At 39.1% G+C, this 17758-nt stretch overlaps 1 protein-coding gene across 2 annotated transcripts in view; it reads right to left on the bottom strand.

Moving 5' to 3' along the window:
• The window catches only part of GEMIN5 (gem nuclear organelle associated protein 5), a 45800-nt gene extending 30551 nt beyond the window's left edge, over nt 1–15249 (bottom strand). For both annotated transcript variants that reach the window (XM_027842002.1, XM_027842003.1), the window contains exons 1-11: nt 15102–15249; nt 13497–13657; nt 12316–12497; nt 10397–10548; nt 10096–10215; nt 7232–7364; nt 6767–6929; nt 5554–5766; nt 5163–5248; nt 4377–4459; nt 1012–1148 (exon numbers count right to left, since the gene is read on the bottom strand). In XM_027842002.1, coding sequence (XP_027697803.1) covers nt 1012–1148; nt 4377–4459; nt 5163–5248; nt 5554–5766; nt 6767–6929; nt 7232–7364; nt 10096–10215; nt 10397–10548; nt 12316–12497; nt 13497–13657; nt 15102–15249 — 1578 coding nt within the window. The remainder of the gene's footprint in view (nt 1–1011; nt 1149–4376; nt 4460–5162; nt 5249–5553; nt 5767–6766; nt 6930–7231; nt 7365–10095; nt 10216–10396; nt 10549–12315; nt 12498–13496; nt 13658–15101) is intronic.
• Between the last annotated feature and the right edge of the window lie 2509 nt (nt 15250–17758).

Here is a 17758-nt window from a genome sequence, read left to right as displayed (position 1 = left end):
TGGAGGAGGAAATAGCAAACCATTCAATCATCTTTGCCAAGAAAACCCCAAATGGGGCCACACAACTGAACAACAACTTGCAGATAATGGGAGCCTAATAAATGTGCTGAATGAAAAGGTATTAACAATATTACCATTTAACATACCACATGTTTTAACATTTATGTTGACCACATAAAAATTACAATTAAGCAATGTTGAAAAAAATTGTTTTGCAAGAATAAAGGATTTAAAGCTTAATTTTCAGAGAGAGAGAAAGAGAACTCCTTGTCTAACACAGCACATAGCAAATAGTAGGTGCTTAATAAATGTTTATTGACTGACTGTCTAGCAGTTAAATTGTTTTCAGACAACATAAAAGCAATGATTGTTGCATTCTTTCCCCTCTGTATTCCCCATGCCCAGGACAGTACCTAGTAAAGAGTAGGTGCTTGTTTGCTGATTAACTGGCTGAATTAGTTGTGACCTTTGGTGAAAAATAATTTGATCTTTCTTTGCCTCATTTGTAAAATGGAGCAAGTGATATATTAATTAGTCTAAATACAGAGATTACACCATATGACCTTGAATTCTCACCTAGCTCTAAGAACTGTGATTAATGAAATGTTTCTGTAAATAAGTCAGTAAAGCTACTTTAAAAAACACACAGTGACTGGGATAGACTTGGAAAAGAAACAAGTTAAAAAAATTGTCCTAATAATATGAGTAGTGTTTACCTCAAAGGGTTTTTGTAAAGCTCAAATTAGGTAATGGATGTAAGCACTTTGCAAATTTTAAAGCATTATAAAAATGTGTTATTGAAATTCTAATTAAACATAACTGAGACCAACTGACTTTGGAGCACAATTTAGTGTCCACTAGAAAATAAAGAACTGTTTTAAATGTGATTTCCTTTAGGACATCTGAATAAATACATATAACTTTCAACTGTCTCAACCATGATACAGGTCTGGAAACCCAAGAAAAATCTGTATTGCAAGTAATGAAGAAACTTTGGCTTTCAAAACTTACTTTTATTGCATTGGTGTCTCTGATGACTTTATTGATGTCGTAGGCCTCCCCGCTGAGTTTCCAAGGATTGTGTTGCAAAATGATCCCTTCTCCTGCACAACTGTACAAAGTTATAGCAGGCTTGTCACCATCTCTGCCTAGGTAAGAAAGATGAAAAGGTCTCACTGAACGTGATTCTACTACACAAAAACAATCCCAACAGAACTATATGTTTCAAAAGGCCTAAGAATTGGGCATTTAAAAAAATAAAGATAACTTTCTTCTTAGAGTCAATGTTGTTTTCATAAGCTTGTTGCCATCCAATTACTTTTTGTATATGAAACTGTGAATCACTATTGCATGTAGTTTCCTTTTAAAAAGTCTGTAATAAATTCAAGAGATGATTTTCAAAAGTGCCTGTTTGTCTCTGTTTCCTTCTGAACTTAGCACAGTGCCTGGCACATAGTAGGTACTTAATACATTTTAACAGATTGCTTTATTGATTAAATTTCCTGCAATGACCCTCCTCCTACTTCTTTTTTGGCAACATTATCATTAGTTTCCTTCTTTACCCCTCAACTGAAAAAAAAAGTAAAAGCAAAACTCTTGTAACCAGAAAGAATATGTAATAGTCAAGTAAAAGAAATCCATAAACCGACCATCACTGAAAATGTACTTCTCATTCTGTACTACCAGGAGAGGATTCCAGTGTACTTTCAAAGCCGATCTAAGGACAATAAGCTACTGAAAGTTGGACATCAACATCTGGACCCTAAAATGGATCTTAATATCCTTCCCTTAAGTCTCTACCTGGGCCTGGAGCAAGGGATTGTGGTAGAGAATCTGAACAAAATATAGTATTTGCTCTCCTGAAGTTTAAAGAGAAGAGACTGCACACAAACAATTATGGGAAGAGTGGAAAAAACAACAACAGAGTATTTGAACAACAGGCAGGAACTGGACAGGTAAAATGGGACTAGAAGAAAAGGATGTTCCAAGTAGAAAGAACAGGAGACAGAAAGGAATGCTAGGGTATTTGTGGAGAATTGTAAGCAGTCCAATTTGAATGGAAAATGGGTAACTGACAAGTAACAGTAGTAGATAAAACTAGACAGGTTGGAGGAAGCTGTTGAATGTTTGACTGTGGAATTTGGGCTTAAACTGTAATGTAAACCTTCAGGCCACTGAAGGTTTCTGGACAAGGACAAGAGGGGCAACATGATTGAAAAATTTACTTCCGTAAGACTAATCTGGTAGCATTGCCAACTGCTAGTGTCCTCCCTACCAAACCACTTTGTATTTAATTATTTCGCGTCTATGTATAGACATGTGTATTTATTAGCTTTATATTATCTATATTTTTATATATACTTGTCTCTCCTATTAGAATATAAATTCATTGTGACTCTAGAGACAGTTTCACTCTTAATATTTGTAACCCCAGTGCCTACAGTGCTGTCTGGCACACAGTAGGTACTTAAAAAATACTTGGAAATTGATTTAAGAGTAGTTTGTCATTTCCTTCTCCAGCTCATTTTACAGATGAGGAAACTGAGGCAAACAGGGTTCAGTGACTTGCCCAGCGTCACACAGCTAGAAAGTGTCTGAGACCACATTTGAACTTGGGAAGAGGAAGTCTTTCTGACTCCAGGCCCTGAATTGTATCCACTTTGCCACCTAGCTGCAACAGCTTCTTTGCTAGCTCTCACCTTTTTCTAATTAGTTTGTTCATTCACCTCTTACTCTCCCAAACTGTAACAGAACTTAATTGAAATGCTCTGGTCTTAAATACCCTGGGCAGAGGACATATGATAGAGAAGTAATCAAAGAGGTAGCCACAGAAATGAAGTAAGAGATTTGGGGAATGTGATTTTTAAAAATCCTTTAAAATTTGTTTACATCTTAATTAACAACACTTACGTTCTTTCCCTTGCGTTCTCCCCTCCCTGCAGGGAGGAAGTAGAAAAACAATAAAACAAAACTCTTGCAATAAACATGCAGTCAAGTAGAATAAATCCCTGCCTTGGCTATGTCCAGAATATACATTTTATTCCGCATCTTGAGTTGGGGGGTAAGTCTGACAAGATCTGGCACTGACTGGATGTGGAATCAAAGATGACCCTGAAATTTTGAGCCAGAGTAGCAATGAAGATAATGGTACCATTAACAGAAACAGGGAAATTTCAGGAGCATGTTCACTATGGAAAATGATACTTTTAGTTTTAGACAAGTAACAGGAAGGTATTCAAGTAAAGATGTCTAGTTAACAGTTGGAAATATGAGCTGGAGCCAAAAAAAGAGGTGGGTAGGGCTACAGGAATCATCTGCAGAGACAGTAGGTGAAATATTCAGAGTGCACTATGACAGAGGGAGGACACACAGTGAGTATTAGTTGTCAAAGACTTATGATTTCCTCAGTAGTTGTTAATTTAAACATGAAAAATAAAGGGCACTGCTGGATTTTTTGTTTTTACGTGTAGAGCTTTATGTTGTTTGAATTGTTATCTTGCGTTATTCATTCTCCTCAGATAAAGTAACTGAATTCCTGATCAAGGTAGTGCTAATGGAATATACTGATTTGAGTGGAACACTTTGTCGGACATTACTGTTCAACACATTACTTTCTCAGCATATGAACTATAAATAAAAGCAGCCACTACCAGGTAATTAAAAAAAAATCAACATATAACAACTCCTGTCTCCTGGCTACTTCCCCAGCCCCAAAGAAATCATAACCTACACCATTTTTGTTAAACATTTCATTTTAGCCTTTCTAATTGAAGGCTATATCTGCATATATTTTGACATAAGAAAAAAAATTTGAGTTTTCAATCAATCCTATAATATCAAGAAATTATGATTACTGGGGATAAAGTGTTTAGCTGCAGGTACTTTAGAGTCAAACACCAGTGGAGATTCCTTTTAGAATTCCTTAGCCTCAATTTATTAAAGATGAAATAGATTTTGCATTTTTAGGAGAAAACCAAAAATGGACAGATGCTTTTCAAGCAGCATAGTGAAATAGTTTCAAATATCTAATACGTCCAGTATATTGTTACAGAGAAGACAGGCAGTACAGAAGAGCTAGACAAGTACTAGAATCAGACAACCTACCTCCAACCCTGCCACTAGTCAGCTATTTGACCAGTTTATAAACCATTAAGATAATATAAAACTAAAACTAGCAGTCTCGGTTTAGTTTTGCCTTCAGTGTTGAGTTACTAAATCAGCTTGATACACAGTTCCATACCTTAATGTATTTAATTTGAGCAAATCACCTCCTCTTTGTACTTCTGTTTCAAATGACAGGGTTAAACTAGTTGATTTACAACATTCTAGGATTCCTTAATATGAACCACTTTTTGTAGAATGCCTCTCAAACTTACCAACTGAAATTGGGGGCACAGGAGGTCCCCAAGCTAAAGAGTACACCGTCTTCTTATGATAAGTACTAGAAATTTGTGGTGGTCTAGGAAATAAGAATCACAAGGGTTAAAATACAAACAGGTTCCCTTAAATGCTCTTCCTGTCTGAAATGGAGAGGCTCAAAATCACTATCACTACAATTTTACCAAAATCATTAAGTGCCAAATATACAACATGCAGATATAAACATAATTCTTACTGACTAGGTGCATGAAAAACAATTAATGGAATCCTTTCTCTCAAATTTTTCTTTATTTTACTGCCTCTCAATTGGTTGCTGGAGCAAATTAAGTGTTACCAGTCATGAAATAAACATGGTGACACCACTGTAGCTATATGGGAGAGTGACTGAAACAGACAAATCTGTTCTATCTGTTAAGAAAAAATAATTCCAACTGCTCAGCTCAGGAGCCATAGGAAACATCTGGGTTTTGTTGCTAAGCACTGATCATTAGTACGTTGATAAATTTTTTCTTGAAAATAAGAAAGACATTCTATTCTATCAAATCAGGATTTTTAAACATCATTAATAAGGGCAACTCATATATAATAATGGATTGGTTAAGTTTGGGATCTAGTGGTCACAAAGATAATCCACTCTTCAAAGTGAGGAGAGATGGATTAGATAATCTTCAAGTTCTTTCTAGATCTAACAAAGCAGCAGTCTCTCAGACACACTTGGTCCCTAAGTCACTTCCTCTGACAGCAGCTAATCAAAAATTGTTCAACTGACATTCACATCTTACTTGTTGGAGTAGGTGTCATACATTCCCACTTTTCCATCATCAGTTCCAAAGGCCAAACAACCCTCCTTAGTTGGATGCCAAGATAGCTGCAAAAGAGCCCCCCAACGAGGACAAGTGAGATGCAATCATATAGATCCTAAGACATTCTCATTCAATCTTAAGTATAATGTTGGATTATCAAACTCTGAATTTCACAAATGACAGGTCTCACATAGGGTACTTTGATATACTCTAGTTACAACTTCTATAGGAAAAAATTCTTAGACTAATATCCAGACCAATTCATTTTAGGGTGTTCAGAGGAAAAATACTTTTTTTTTTTTAAACGTCTGATCAGACAATATGGCTGGGGTAAAAAAAAGGCAAAAAAGTAGGCTAAAAGCACTCTTACCGAAGTAACCTTGGATTTGATGCCTTGCCAAAAGGTTTTCACATCATGGTTGTTTTTTATGGACAATGTATTCCACACCCGTATCATGCCATCTCCAACACCTATGGCTAAACAGCCCATGTCCACAGGGGAGAAAGCCAGACTATAGACAAATCCCCCAAGGGAAGGCAGTGTCCAACAGCATTCCAAGGTTGTCAGGTCCCAACATTTCACCTGCAAAGGTTGAGAGAAAGGGGCTGAGGTTATCAATTAAGGAAGTAAACTAGATAAGCAAAATTAAGAAACTGAAAGTTCAAGGCTGAGGGGAAGGGGAGGAAATGGCAGGAAAAGAACATATCTGAGGGAACTGAGTAAAGTCAATACCTCAAAAACTGGTTGAACTCTTCTATTAAGACTGTGTGTGTGTGTGTGTGTGTGTGTGTGTGAGAGAGAGAGAGAGAGAGAGAGAGAGAGAGAGAGAACATAACTCCAAATTAAATAATCTTTTAGCTATGTGGGACCTTAGAGACCACCAAGTCCAATCTTTTTATTTTTTGGATAAGTAAATGGGAGGCCCAAAGTATCAAATAATTAACAAAATCTACATCTCCTTGACTCCCTGAGTACAATATTCTTTTCACTTTATAGAACTGTAGCATTTTCTACAGTGATCATAAAACTCCAGAAATCAGGAACACTCAAGGGAAATAATGTTGAAAGGGAGCTACTTTAGAAAGTAGTACTGTAACACTACACAGAAAAGAGGGTAGGTTTTTATGTAACAAGAAGTTCCCTAAGGAAAAATGCATTTCATCTAGTAAATATAGCCTAAAAGCAAGCCAAGAGGAAAGGGAAAAAGATAGGGTCTTCTAATATGGCTAGTTTGTTTCCAGAGCAATTTGATATTAAGTAGATTGTTCCAATAAAACTTGGAAACAAAGAAAATTTTAAAGTTGGGTTAGGAGAGGTTCCTATGAAGACATGTGCCAAGGAAACTGAAACAAGCTTTTTAGACACTAAAAAACTCAAAAGCCTTTCCCCACCAAAGTTCCACTACAAGTGCTGGTAGCAATGGCACAGAGAAGGTAGAAACCCTTTAAAGAAGCTTCTGGGGTTCAGCTGTAAAAGCTCTTCCCAGTCTCAGGATCCTTAACAAAGATCTTCCTCTTAGGTGAATGCTATGTTCACCATCTGCTTTTCTTTACCACATATTTATCCAACAAATGCAACTTACATCCCTATCCATAGAAATGGAAAGCAGAAGTTCTTTTTCTTCAGTCTGGACTGAACATAAATTAAACACAATCCTTGAGTGATTCTGCCCCTCTGATGAGGTGCTAAAGAGGGTGCATTTTCGTTTCCCAGAATGGGTGAGATCCCAGAGTAGCAATTCACCTCTGAAAAGGGAAAGATTGATTAGTTAATTATTCATATGAGGAAAACAGTGGTTTGGTTATGTAGCCAGGGTTCTAGTTCCTCTTTCCCCTTTGTATCAAAGTAATTAAAATATTTATACACAAATAACTTGCTAGAGGATTTGCCACACTGTATCATTCCTAAAGTGACCAGAGATGCTTTAAGCTATGTTCAATCCTTTCTTTTCTTACCTTCCCTAGAAACAGAACCTCAGGAATTGACTCAGAAGACAAATAAGAAAATGAAAGACATAACAAAATAAAGTCCGATAAAGCCTACTCACCCAAAACAACTGGATACCAGCTGGGTGGGTTGGCCAGTGGGCCAGAATATAGTCAACCAGATCCGCTCTTTAACTGTGGGATCCACACCCCCTCCTCGTCTCTTCAGAAAGGGTAATTTCAAAGTCATCACTCCTATAGATAAGAGGTTATTCGTGGTTGAGCACTAAAATATTATCATTGAATAGTTAACCGAATCAGGTCAATAAACATTTATTAAGAGCTATGTGACAGACATTATACTAAGTGCTGGTAAAGACAGTCACCACTTTCAAAAAGCTCACATTCTAATGAGGGAAACAACTTACAAATAATGAAATACAAACAAGACACAAGGTAAGTGGAAATCTACCTTAGAGGAAAGGCATTAGCAACAGAGTGGGGGTGGAGAAAGGCCTTCTATAGAAGTGGGATTTTAGCTGAGTTAAAGGGAGCCAGGGAACTAAGTCAGAGGTGAGAATAGAGAGCCAGGGCAAAAGGCATGGAGCAGAGAGACGGAATGTAACGTAACTGAGGAAGTAGGCCAGTACAGCTGTATCTTAGAGTATCTCCTAAAATACAGGAGATTAAATTATAAGACTGGCAAGCAAGAAGGGGGCAGGTTTGTAGAGTTTTAAATGCCAAAGTACTTTTTATTTGATCCTGGAGTAACAGGAAGGTAATATGGGAGAGACCTGAGTTTTAGAAAAATTGCTTTGGCATTTGATGGAAGTAGATTGGAAAAGAGAGAGGGAGACTTGCAGCAGTGAGGCCAATTAGAAGGTGAAAGCACTAGTGAGTAATCCCAGTGATGAAGGCCTGAACTGGAGAAGAGATGGGGAATACAAGAAAAATGTTGCAGAGGCAGAAATGACGATATTTGGCAACAGACTGGATGTGTGGGGTGATTTTGAATGAGAGGTCCAGTATGGCATCAAGGTTACAAGCCTGGGTGACTGGGAAGATAGTAAAACACATTTACTATTAATGAATACTGATATGAGCTCATTAAGTAAAGTTAGTTGTTCAGAATTTGAAACTTCCCATAGAAATGAATGTTATAAAATACAGATAGTATCATTTTACCTACATTATAGTCTAAATAGGATTTTTGTGGCTTGGTCTGGGAATTTATATGTCATTTCTAACACTGCTTCTACAGGGAAGAGGGAAAGGTAGGAATGTATTTGGAGCAACATTTAGCTGGAAGCAGATCTCCCACTGGAGAATAGTTAAGCCTGGGGGATGAAGGGTGGGAACCCTCTCTTTTCAGTAGACTTTTGGCCAATATTGTAGAAAACATTCATACTTCAGGTAGGGCTGTATTTCTTCTGGTTCTAGGATTCTATATGAGATCCAAAAGTGATAATTCAGAAGAGGCAGCATTATGGTTGGGAAATAAAAGTATCCTTAAGTACAGAATGAGACACACTCAAGAGGCAGAAATGCTCAATTCTTATCTGCTTGTTTTCTTCCCCAAAGAAGGAGACTGGAAATGAAAGAACAAAATTGGGATACTCTAAGAAACAATTTGAGAACAATGTGCTGCCCTTCAACAGTCCCTGCTGAGCTATACTCAGGTTACGGAAATACCTAAAAAATCCAGTATGCATCATTAAAGGGATTACTTATTAATGAACATTTAGAAATAGAAGAACTGGTGTGACTTCGTTAACAGTCACTACACAACAGTTTCATCTCCTTTTTTGGGGACAGTTTCTAGATTGGTAGACAGGGTGGTGATATAGATAAAGTTTACCCAAATGTTATTTTTCTATTACTTAAAACAATACTTTCTTGATGCCTTTTCCTACTAGTCATATCTTGATTTACTCAATGCTCCTCTGCAATTGAACCAAAAACAACCAACCCTGAGAGCCCAGCTATGCAAAATACATGTGACATTTTATATACATAGTCCCTTCACCTGCCACTGGGATGAGGAAAGTACATTTCTATAATCTGTTCTCTTAGACCAAGTTTAATTTAAGCAAAGCATTTGACAAAATCACTCGTTATTTTAATAGACAAGATGGAGAGATGTGGACTAGACAAGAGTAGTTTTGTGAATTTAGTAAAGAGAAGTCACTAACAATTCAACTGTCAATTTCAAAGGTTTCCAGTGGAGAGCCCTAGGGATCCATACTTGGCCTTGTGCTATTTTTAAATGCTATCAATGTCTTGGATAAAGGCATAGATGAAATTCTTATCAAATCCACATGTTAAAAAAAAAAAAAGCTAACAGCTTGAATAACAGAGTCTAGATCCAAAAAATATCCTGACAGGTAAAACCTATTTATATCCTAAAATTTAACAGTATCTTTGAGTTTAAAAAAATCAACATCATAAATATAGGATGGGGAAAGGTATGGTTAAAAAGCAGTTTGTCTCAAAAAGTTCTAGGAGTTTCAGTGGACTACAAGGTCAATATTGATGCAATGTCCAAAGCTCAAATGTTTTCAAGAGGCAGTTTACAGGGTTAGTGAGGTGACGGTCCTGCAATTCTCTGCTCTGTTCAGAACACACCTGATGTCATAGTTATAGAATAAGAGCTTAAAGGACCTCAGAGAGCATGTTGTTCTATGATACTTCAGAAAGGGCACTCATAAGAGAAGAGTATAAACAAAGAAGAGCGTGCCCAGGAGGCGAATGGGTATTGAGACTGTATCATACAAAAGTCAGGTGAAGCATACTGGATGTTTAGTATGGAGAAGGGATGAACTGGGGTAAAAGTGGGGTTGTCTAAAAGTCTTCGAAGGGCTATAATTTGGGAGGGTGATTAGCTTTATTTTTCTAGGTCACAGAGGGCAGAATAATGAGAAAAAGAAGCAAATATTGGCTTAATTGATAAAACAAAGACTGTTTCACAAACACAATGCAGCCCTACCTCGGCCTTTAGAGCAGCTCCAGATTCGTATTGTCTGATCTTTGCTTCCAGTAGCCAGGTAGCAGCCTTTTGTTACTGGGGTCTGTGGAGCAACTTTTCCATTAGGAATCTCGTGCTCATCTGGAAGGACATAATACTCTGTTTTAAATTTCCATTTCAAGCAACAGATTGAAAAAATCCAAAAATCCAATTTCTTTTTTCTGGGAAAATGCTTTTTCCACAGTATCTTTTAGCAGTACTTAAAAGCCTAGAGGTTTGCCACATAGGCAACATGCAACTCTGCCCCTCGCCTTAGGTCTACCTGAGTTCTCTTCTGGACGAATGGTTAAGCACTCTTCACCAAGTAATGGACACCATGCTATGGAATGAATTTCATCATCATGACCTCTTAGCCTGTGAAGAATATCTCCTTTCCTACTGATGTCAATTATAACCACCATGCCATCCTTGTAACTGGGAAATAAAAGATTTCACACAATGATCAAATAGAAGGAAAAAACCTAATGGCAATCTTCATACCTGAAAAAATCCTTTTCTAACAATCTGAAAGGTAGGGTTATTTTTTTCCTTTTTGCTTAACAAAGAGAAAGAAGTTAAAATGTCAATTTTCTTGTCCAGCCCCCCCATATTAATTTCCTGATTTCTCAGTAGAAACTATCTCACATAATCATACTCAGCATTAAATAACAAAAAAAAAATTAGGTATCATATAGGCCTAGTGAGATTTCTTTTTTAAAAAATTGTAGATTGAACAATGCTTGGCTAAGAACTGGAGAAAGAGTGTGAGTTACGCTGCACTTGGAAAACTATGCAAAGCTTTCAATGATCCCAAGCTGCTTCTTCACACACAAACCCATTTAAAAACCAATATTATCCTAGGGTTACTATGGAACACCATGATCATGGAAAAATAAAAAACTGCAGAGGGTCCAAAGAGAGACACACGTGGTGGGCCTACGTAGACTGTAGCATATAATTAACAATGACTTACACGCAAAAAGTTGTATAAAATCTTTATTAAGATTGGAAAAGATGGACTTGTGATGTAGTAAAAATGGGGTATGAGTATCTTCCACCCTTGGAGTTGCCTTTAGCTAAGCACGTGAAATCAAGGAAAAGCAGGGCTTCTCCTGGTAGTCTTTGTAAACTAGTCCCCTCTACATTCTGGGAGAAAATGGCTTCATATATTGAAGAAAGAGGCAGATGGGGCTCAGGTCTCATAAGACTTCTGGGTGTCTGCTCTCTGTGCATTAGTATACTCTGTGGGAGGGCTGGTTCAAGTAAGGAAGCAGTCAGAAGATCCTGAAGCTGTTTCCCCTCAATGCCTATCTGCCTGTGGTTGAGTTCAAATGTTCTTCGGATATAAACATAACAGTTCCTTTTTTAATTTAGTTGTGACGGCTAACACATTGAGGTTCACTGTACAGCGTACCTGCTAATCCCTGTGTAAAACTATTCCCACTGCAGAGAGATAGGCAGTAGGAACCTAGTGTATTAGTGTATGATATGAACTTTTGACTGGTCAAATTACAAGAGTCCCAGAATAGATCTGGAAGAGACTTTGGCAATCATGTAGTCCAAGTGCCATGTTTTATGGAGATAACTGAAACCCAGACAGGAATGCGAACTGGGGCAAGTTACTTCACCTACTAAGTGTTCTGTCTCCAAGGCCAATGTTTTTTTTCCCATATGATGCTTAAATCTTTTAATTTAAAAACCTTTCAAACTCTGACATGATTGAGAGGAATATGAACATGAAAGAATTTCTAACAACTAAAGCTCTTCAATAATGCCATAAAAAGCTCCTTATCACTAGAGCACAGATTCCTATGCCAGGGTCCACAGATTTTTTTTTTAAAAAATTGATTATTTTATTTCTATATGATTGGCTTCTATTGTAATCCTATATATTTTACTTTATTTGTCCAAAAAATTCTGAGAATGGGTCCATAGGCTTCACCAGACTGCCAAAGAGGGCCATGATACAAAAAAGGTTAAGCCAAGGATAGATGACCATGTTTCCAGCATGCTACAGAAAGGAGTCATCCACTGGGGCCAACGGTTGGACCAGAGAATTGCCTCTAAGGTCTCTGAGATTCTATGAAAAAAGAACACTCTTAACAAAGAATCAAAGCAACTAGGCTTTCAAATATTCCAAATAAAACAAGTTACTACTCCCTCCCCTGCTCCCATTCCCCCCCAAAATATAATAGCACATACCCAATGGCCACTAAATCTTCATGATGAGGTGAACAAGTAATGCAAAAGATTGTCCTGGGTTCTGGGAAGAAGTGCTGGCTGTCATTTCTGTTATTCCAATAACAAATGACTATTCCCTTTTCATCCCCTGATACAATTAGATCCTTTACTTTAGGTGACCAATGCAATGCTGATATGGTGTTCTTTAAAGGAAAAAAGAACAATTTAGAAGCTTATTAGCTAAATAACTTGGTGAAAGAAATTGAAGAGGTTACAGTGAACAAATGAAGGGATAAATACATAGGCTGGCCAGAAAAATCCAAGGATCAATTCTAACTACTATACAAATATTTTCTCCATATAACTTTACACACAAAGGCCCTGCTAAGTAAGATTTATTAGTACCATCTTCCCTTCTTTGCTCTCTCAAAATCTAAAAGAAAAAAAATCCTATGGCAACATCTTTTTTTTTTTAATACATTAATGCATTAAAACTAGATAGGAACTACATTTTAATTTGGTTTGGGTGCACCTGGAAGTGTGGTGGGCCACATGTGATCTATGTTTTGACACCTCTGATTGAGGCAACCCTTTTCTTACATTGAAGAGGTATATGGTGGCAGTTCTAAAATGATAAGCAAGTTCCTAAAATCCCAGAGCAAGGAAAATAAGATGCTAATACAATTAATAGTTAATAGTAATGTGATAAGAGGGGGCAGCTAGGTGTCTCAGTGGATAGAGCACCGGCCCTGAAGTCAGGAGGACCTGAGTTCAAATCCGGCCTCAGACCAAACACTTGACACTTACTAGCTGTGTGACCCTGGGCAAGTCACTTAACCCCAATTGCCTAAAAATTAAAAAAAAAAAAATAGTAATGTGATAAGAAAGTCAGCTGGAACAGACAAATGAGATATTAAAAGGATATAGAATAACTTTTATTTATATAGTGCTTTAAATTAAGTACTTTACATAAGTTCTCTCATTTGAGTCTCACAATAAACCTGCGACAGTTACTGCTAATATTCTTATTCCCCATTTTATGGATGAGAAAATAAGCTTAGAGCCAGTAAGTGACTTGCCCATGGTCTTACACAGCTAGCTACTTAAGTGTAAGAAGCAGGATTTGAACCATGGTCTCAAATGAACTGTAAACCTTCATTATGAAAAAGTCACACTGAGTAACAGTGTTTGATTACTATTACCTGATGGAGTGTATGTTCTGTTACAACTGTTCTAGTATCCACATCCCAGATTTTCACTGTTCCGTCATCAGAGCTACTGGCACAGAAGTTGGTTTGACCCACGTGGTGAGAAAATGTGAAGCCAGAAACTCTTTCTGTGTGTCCTACCAACTCTCCTAGGACTGTAAGAAAAAAACAAATTCTAGTTTAAAATGCCATACTAGAATTACTACTATTGACCAAAATGAACTCCCCTTGAAACCTTGATTAAACACCCTATTCTGCTACCTCACTGGAGAGAAGCTTTGTCTTGGGAACAGGTACATGATTTGCTTTATATATGAGATATATCAAGCAAATTACACTCAGATTTAAGTTTTTCTTGTTCAGGCTGCCTTAAGATCTTAGACTGAAAGTTCAAAAGGTCCGAGGAAGTGATCTAGTGCAGCCTCCTTATTTTTCAGATGAGAAAACTCAAGCTCAGATGGGTTAAGTGATTTGCCTAAGGTCACAAAGGTAAAGCAACACAGTCCCGGTTTTAACTCAGATCTTATTCCACTACACCAGAGACCTTCAGCAAGCACAAGCAGAGGACAGAGCAGTTACCCAAAGCAGATTCATTATATCTCTTCAGTGGGATGGATATTGATGATGAAAGGTCACCTATGCATAACCTCAGAGTCCCCTATATTTTCTCTATTGGTAAAGAGTGCCTTTCTTTCTTTCTGGTTTGGCCCCACTGTCAATATAACCAGCAACAAATCAATTAGTAATAATAGCTTGCCATTATGTGCCTTTAAGGCTGGCAAAATGCTTTATACTGTCTTACTGAAAACCACTATGTGAGGCAGGTGCTATGGAAACTGGCTTATGGTGACCTGCCAGGTCACATATGAATCTAAGCCAAGTTTTCACCCGGGTCTTCTTGACTCAAGACCATTGACTCGATCTGCTATGCCTTGCTGACTCTTCGTGAGACAGATTCATTTTTTCATTCCACAATACAGGGTGTTCCAAAAGTCTTAAAAATGCACAAGACTTTTGGAATTGACACTTTGTAAAGAGTTTGACACACATCAGGTGCTTACCAAATGCTTCTTAATTGGCTATTCATTCAACTTCAAATGACCAATGCATAATAATAAAAATAGCTAACATGCTATCTCACTTAAATACCAGGTGCTATAGTTACCATTTTACAGATAAGGAAACAAGCTGAGAGAATTTGAGTGATCCGCCCAGAGTATGTAAAAGGTACAAGTGTCTGAAGCAGGATCTGAACTCAGGTCTTTCTTCCTGACTCCCAATCCTGCGTTCCATCCATTTGCCCTCACGATTACTTCCATCAGGGGGTTTTTAAACTTATTGGGTTCATGGCCGTGCATCCCGATGAAGCCTAAGGATCGCTTTTCAGAGTGTTTTTCAATGCATAATAAAACGAGGCACGCAAGATTACATGGGATTACACAGGAAGCCAGGAAAATGGAAATAACTGTGTAAAACAAAACTGCTACACGAGCTGCTGGGCTCGGGCTGAGACGCCCGGCCAGCCGGCGGCCCCCGGGGCAAGGGCCGGTGGATCTCGCCCGGAGGCGGGCAGGGTCCGGCCGGGGCCGGGGCGGTTACCGTGGAAGGGGCTTAGGCCCGGGCCGATCTGGAGCAGGTAGACCGAGTTCCTCGCGGCGAACCCGAACAGCCCGCCCGGGCCAGCATCGCTGGAGCGGGAGCAGTACCAGTTGGGGGAGGGCGTAAGCATCCGCGGCTCGGGGCCCATGGCTGCGAGGCCAGGGGAGGCGGCGGCGGCGGCGGCGGAAGCAGGAGCGGCGGCGGCGTGGACCCCACGCTCTCCCAGGCCGTTAGCTCCGGCCGGCGGCGGAGGCGGTGTCGCTCTGCGGCTCCTGTCGCAAAGAAAAGAGAGCAAACTCCTCCAGCCCCGCCCCGCTCATGCTCCCTCCACTTACCCCTTCTCCTACGGCTCGCACTAAGGGTCAGGCCGCAGAGAACGCGTTCTCTGGGCTCTAGAAAACCCTTGGGAGGATGCGGAGGGTTGTTACCTGTTGTCATGTTTTTCTTGGTTTCAGAGAGGAATTTTTCCATCAAAAGCTATTCCCCTAAGGCAACAGTAACTTACTCTAATTCTCTAGGAGTTAGTCCTTTGTGCTAAGTGGTGCCCCGAGTTAACCTTTCTTATGTCCCACTGCAATGATAATTAAAAGGTTGCCCTGGGCTTAGTCAGGGCCCAGAGATACCTATCTGTTGTCTCAACTTTTCTCTAGCATAGATGTCTGTCTGCCTTCAATCAGTTTGTATTTAAGGAGCATAAATTGAATGCATATAGAAGTCTTAGGTATTGGGGATAGAGGGATAATTAAGAACACACACACACAAATAGAGAAACCAAAACTCTGCAGCTTAGTGTATGTTCCTAGCTAACATTTATATAGTGCTTACCATGTGCCATTTACTATTATTATCTAAGTTGATGCTCACAAAACCCTGGGAGATAGGCATAGGTAAATAAGGTAGGAGGTAGATAAATTTTTATCCTAATTTTACAGATGGGGAAACAGGCAAATGGGATTAAGTAACTTGGCCAGGGTCACATAACTAATAAGTGATTTGAGGCTGGATTTGAATTTATCTTCCTGACTCCTAAGTCCAGTGCACCATCCATTTCACCCTCTAATTACCTCAGGTTAGAGAAGAGCTGCCTGTCTGCATCAGTGAAGGGAGTTTCCACATTAGCAGCTCCCCACACAAATAAAATCACAAAACCAATCCCCCTGAGGGGAAAACATATATGCACCACATATTAACATACATATATAAGCATATAGATAGATACATATATAGAGGGGTGGAGGGTATTAACAAAAGGCCCCCAGCCTGAAAAGGGACCCAAAATGAAACCAAGGCCAATTACAAATTACAAACGTGTTTATTGTCTGAGAAGAGCTTGTACAGTCAGAGCAGAGGGGGAGAGTTCTCAGCTGCTAAAGGGGAGTGGGAAAGAGTGAGGTATTTATGGTTTCTAGAGGCTTTGGGGGTGGAATGGGCTAAGGGGTGAGGGAAAGTCTGTAGACCCAATAAGCCAGGGAGTAGGGGGTTTGTAAAGTCTCAAGTCTGAAGCTGCTGTTCAAGGTTGGTTTAGAGTGGTTCAAGGCTGGTCCAGCTGCTTCAGGCAACTCCAAGTTCATCTAGAATTCACTTGCCAAATGATCACTGCCTGCAGCCCTGGGCTTCAGAAGTCCTTCTGATTGGCTGGTTGTTCTGCTATTCCATTGTCCTGCTCCCCAGTAAAGAAGGAAGCTCCAGCAAGTCTATAGTCATTACAAAGTCAATGTCCACAAGGGATGGTTAAGAACACAAAAGAAATTGGGAAACTAAAACTTTGCAGCTCTGTATACAGGACTAGCTAACATTTACATAGCTCTTACTATGTGCTGTTTACCATTATTATCTCAGATGATCCTCACAACTATTGTGCTATTGTTATCCTCATTTTACATATAGGAAAACTGAGACAAACAGGGTTTAAATGACTTGCCCAGGGTCACACAGATATTAAGTGTCTGAATTTGAATTCTGGATTTCCTGACTCCAGGCCAGGTACTCTATTTACTTCGACATCTAAGATGTCTAGGTGGCAGGTAGAAGTGAGTTTAAAATCTACCTCTGACCTATACTTCCTGGGTGACCATAAAACAGTCACCTAACTTCTCAGTGCTCCCAGTAATTCTCAAAGACTGTTACTAATGGTTGCTAACTTGTATGGGTGGAAGAAGTCCCTTATAGTGTTTAAATCACAGTTCCAGACGAGAACCGAATCTTAAAATGGATTAGAGCCTGGAAATCAATCTGTAATGTGGAAGAGGATAGTGAGAATGGAGACGACTCTTTCATTGATAGCTTATCATGTTTGTCACACACACAAGGATCAATAGAGGCACAAATTTTAGTTCAGGTGAGGACTGGTGGGGTGCTTGGGTGCCTGTGCTTGGACCCCAATTTCTCCCTGGCCTCAGAAACACTATCCCTGGCAATTTTCTCCCAGCCCAAGGATACTGTTCCTAGCAGTTACTCATGAGTGGGCCTCAGCAAAATATTTATCTTTCTCCCTGGGGACACAAAGCTAGGTGAGAGAGTGCTGAGCTGCCCCCAGCCCTAAGATCATGTCTGTGGAAGCCCCCTAATTCCTTAGTAAGCTCCTGTCTTTTTCTTGTTGCTAATCAGGAGAGAGAGAGAGAGAGAGAGAGAGAGAGAGAGAGAGAGAGAGAGAGAGA

Source organism: Vombatus ursinus, unplaced genomic scaffold, assembly GCF_900497805.2.
Source record: "Vombatus ursinus unplaced genomic scaffold, bare-nosed wombat genome assembly UNPS02014863.1, whole genome shotgun sequence".
NCBI lineage: Eukaryota > Metazoa > Chordata > Mammalia > Diprotodontia > Vombatidae > Vombatus > Vombatus ursinus.
Note: the sequence above shows the minus strand (reverse complement) of the source record. Positions and strands in the feature narration are given on the sequence as shown.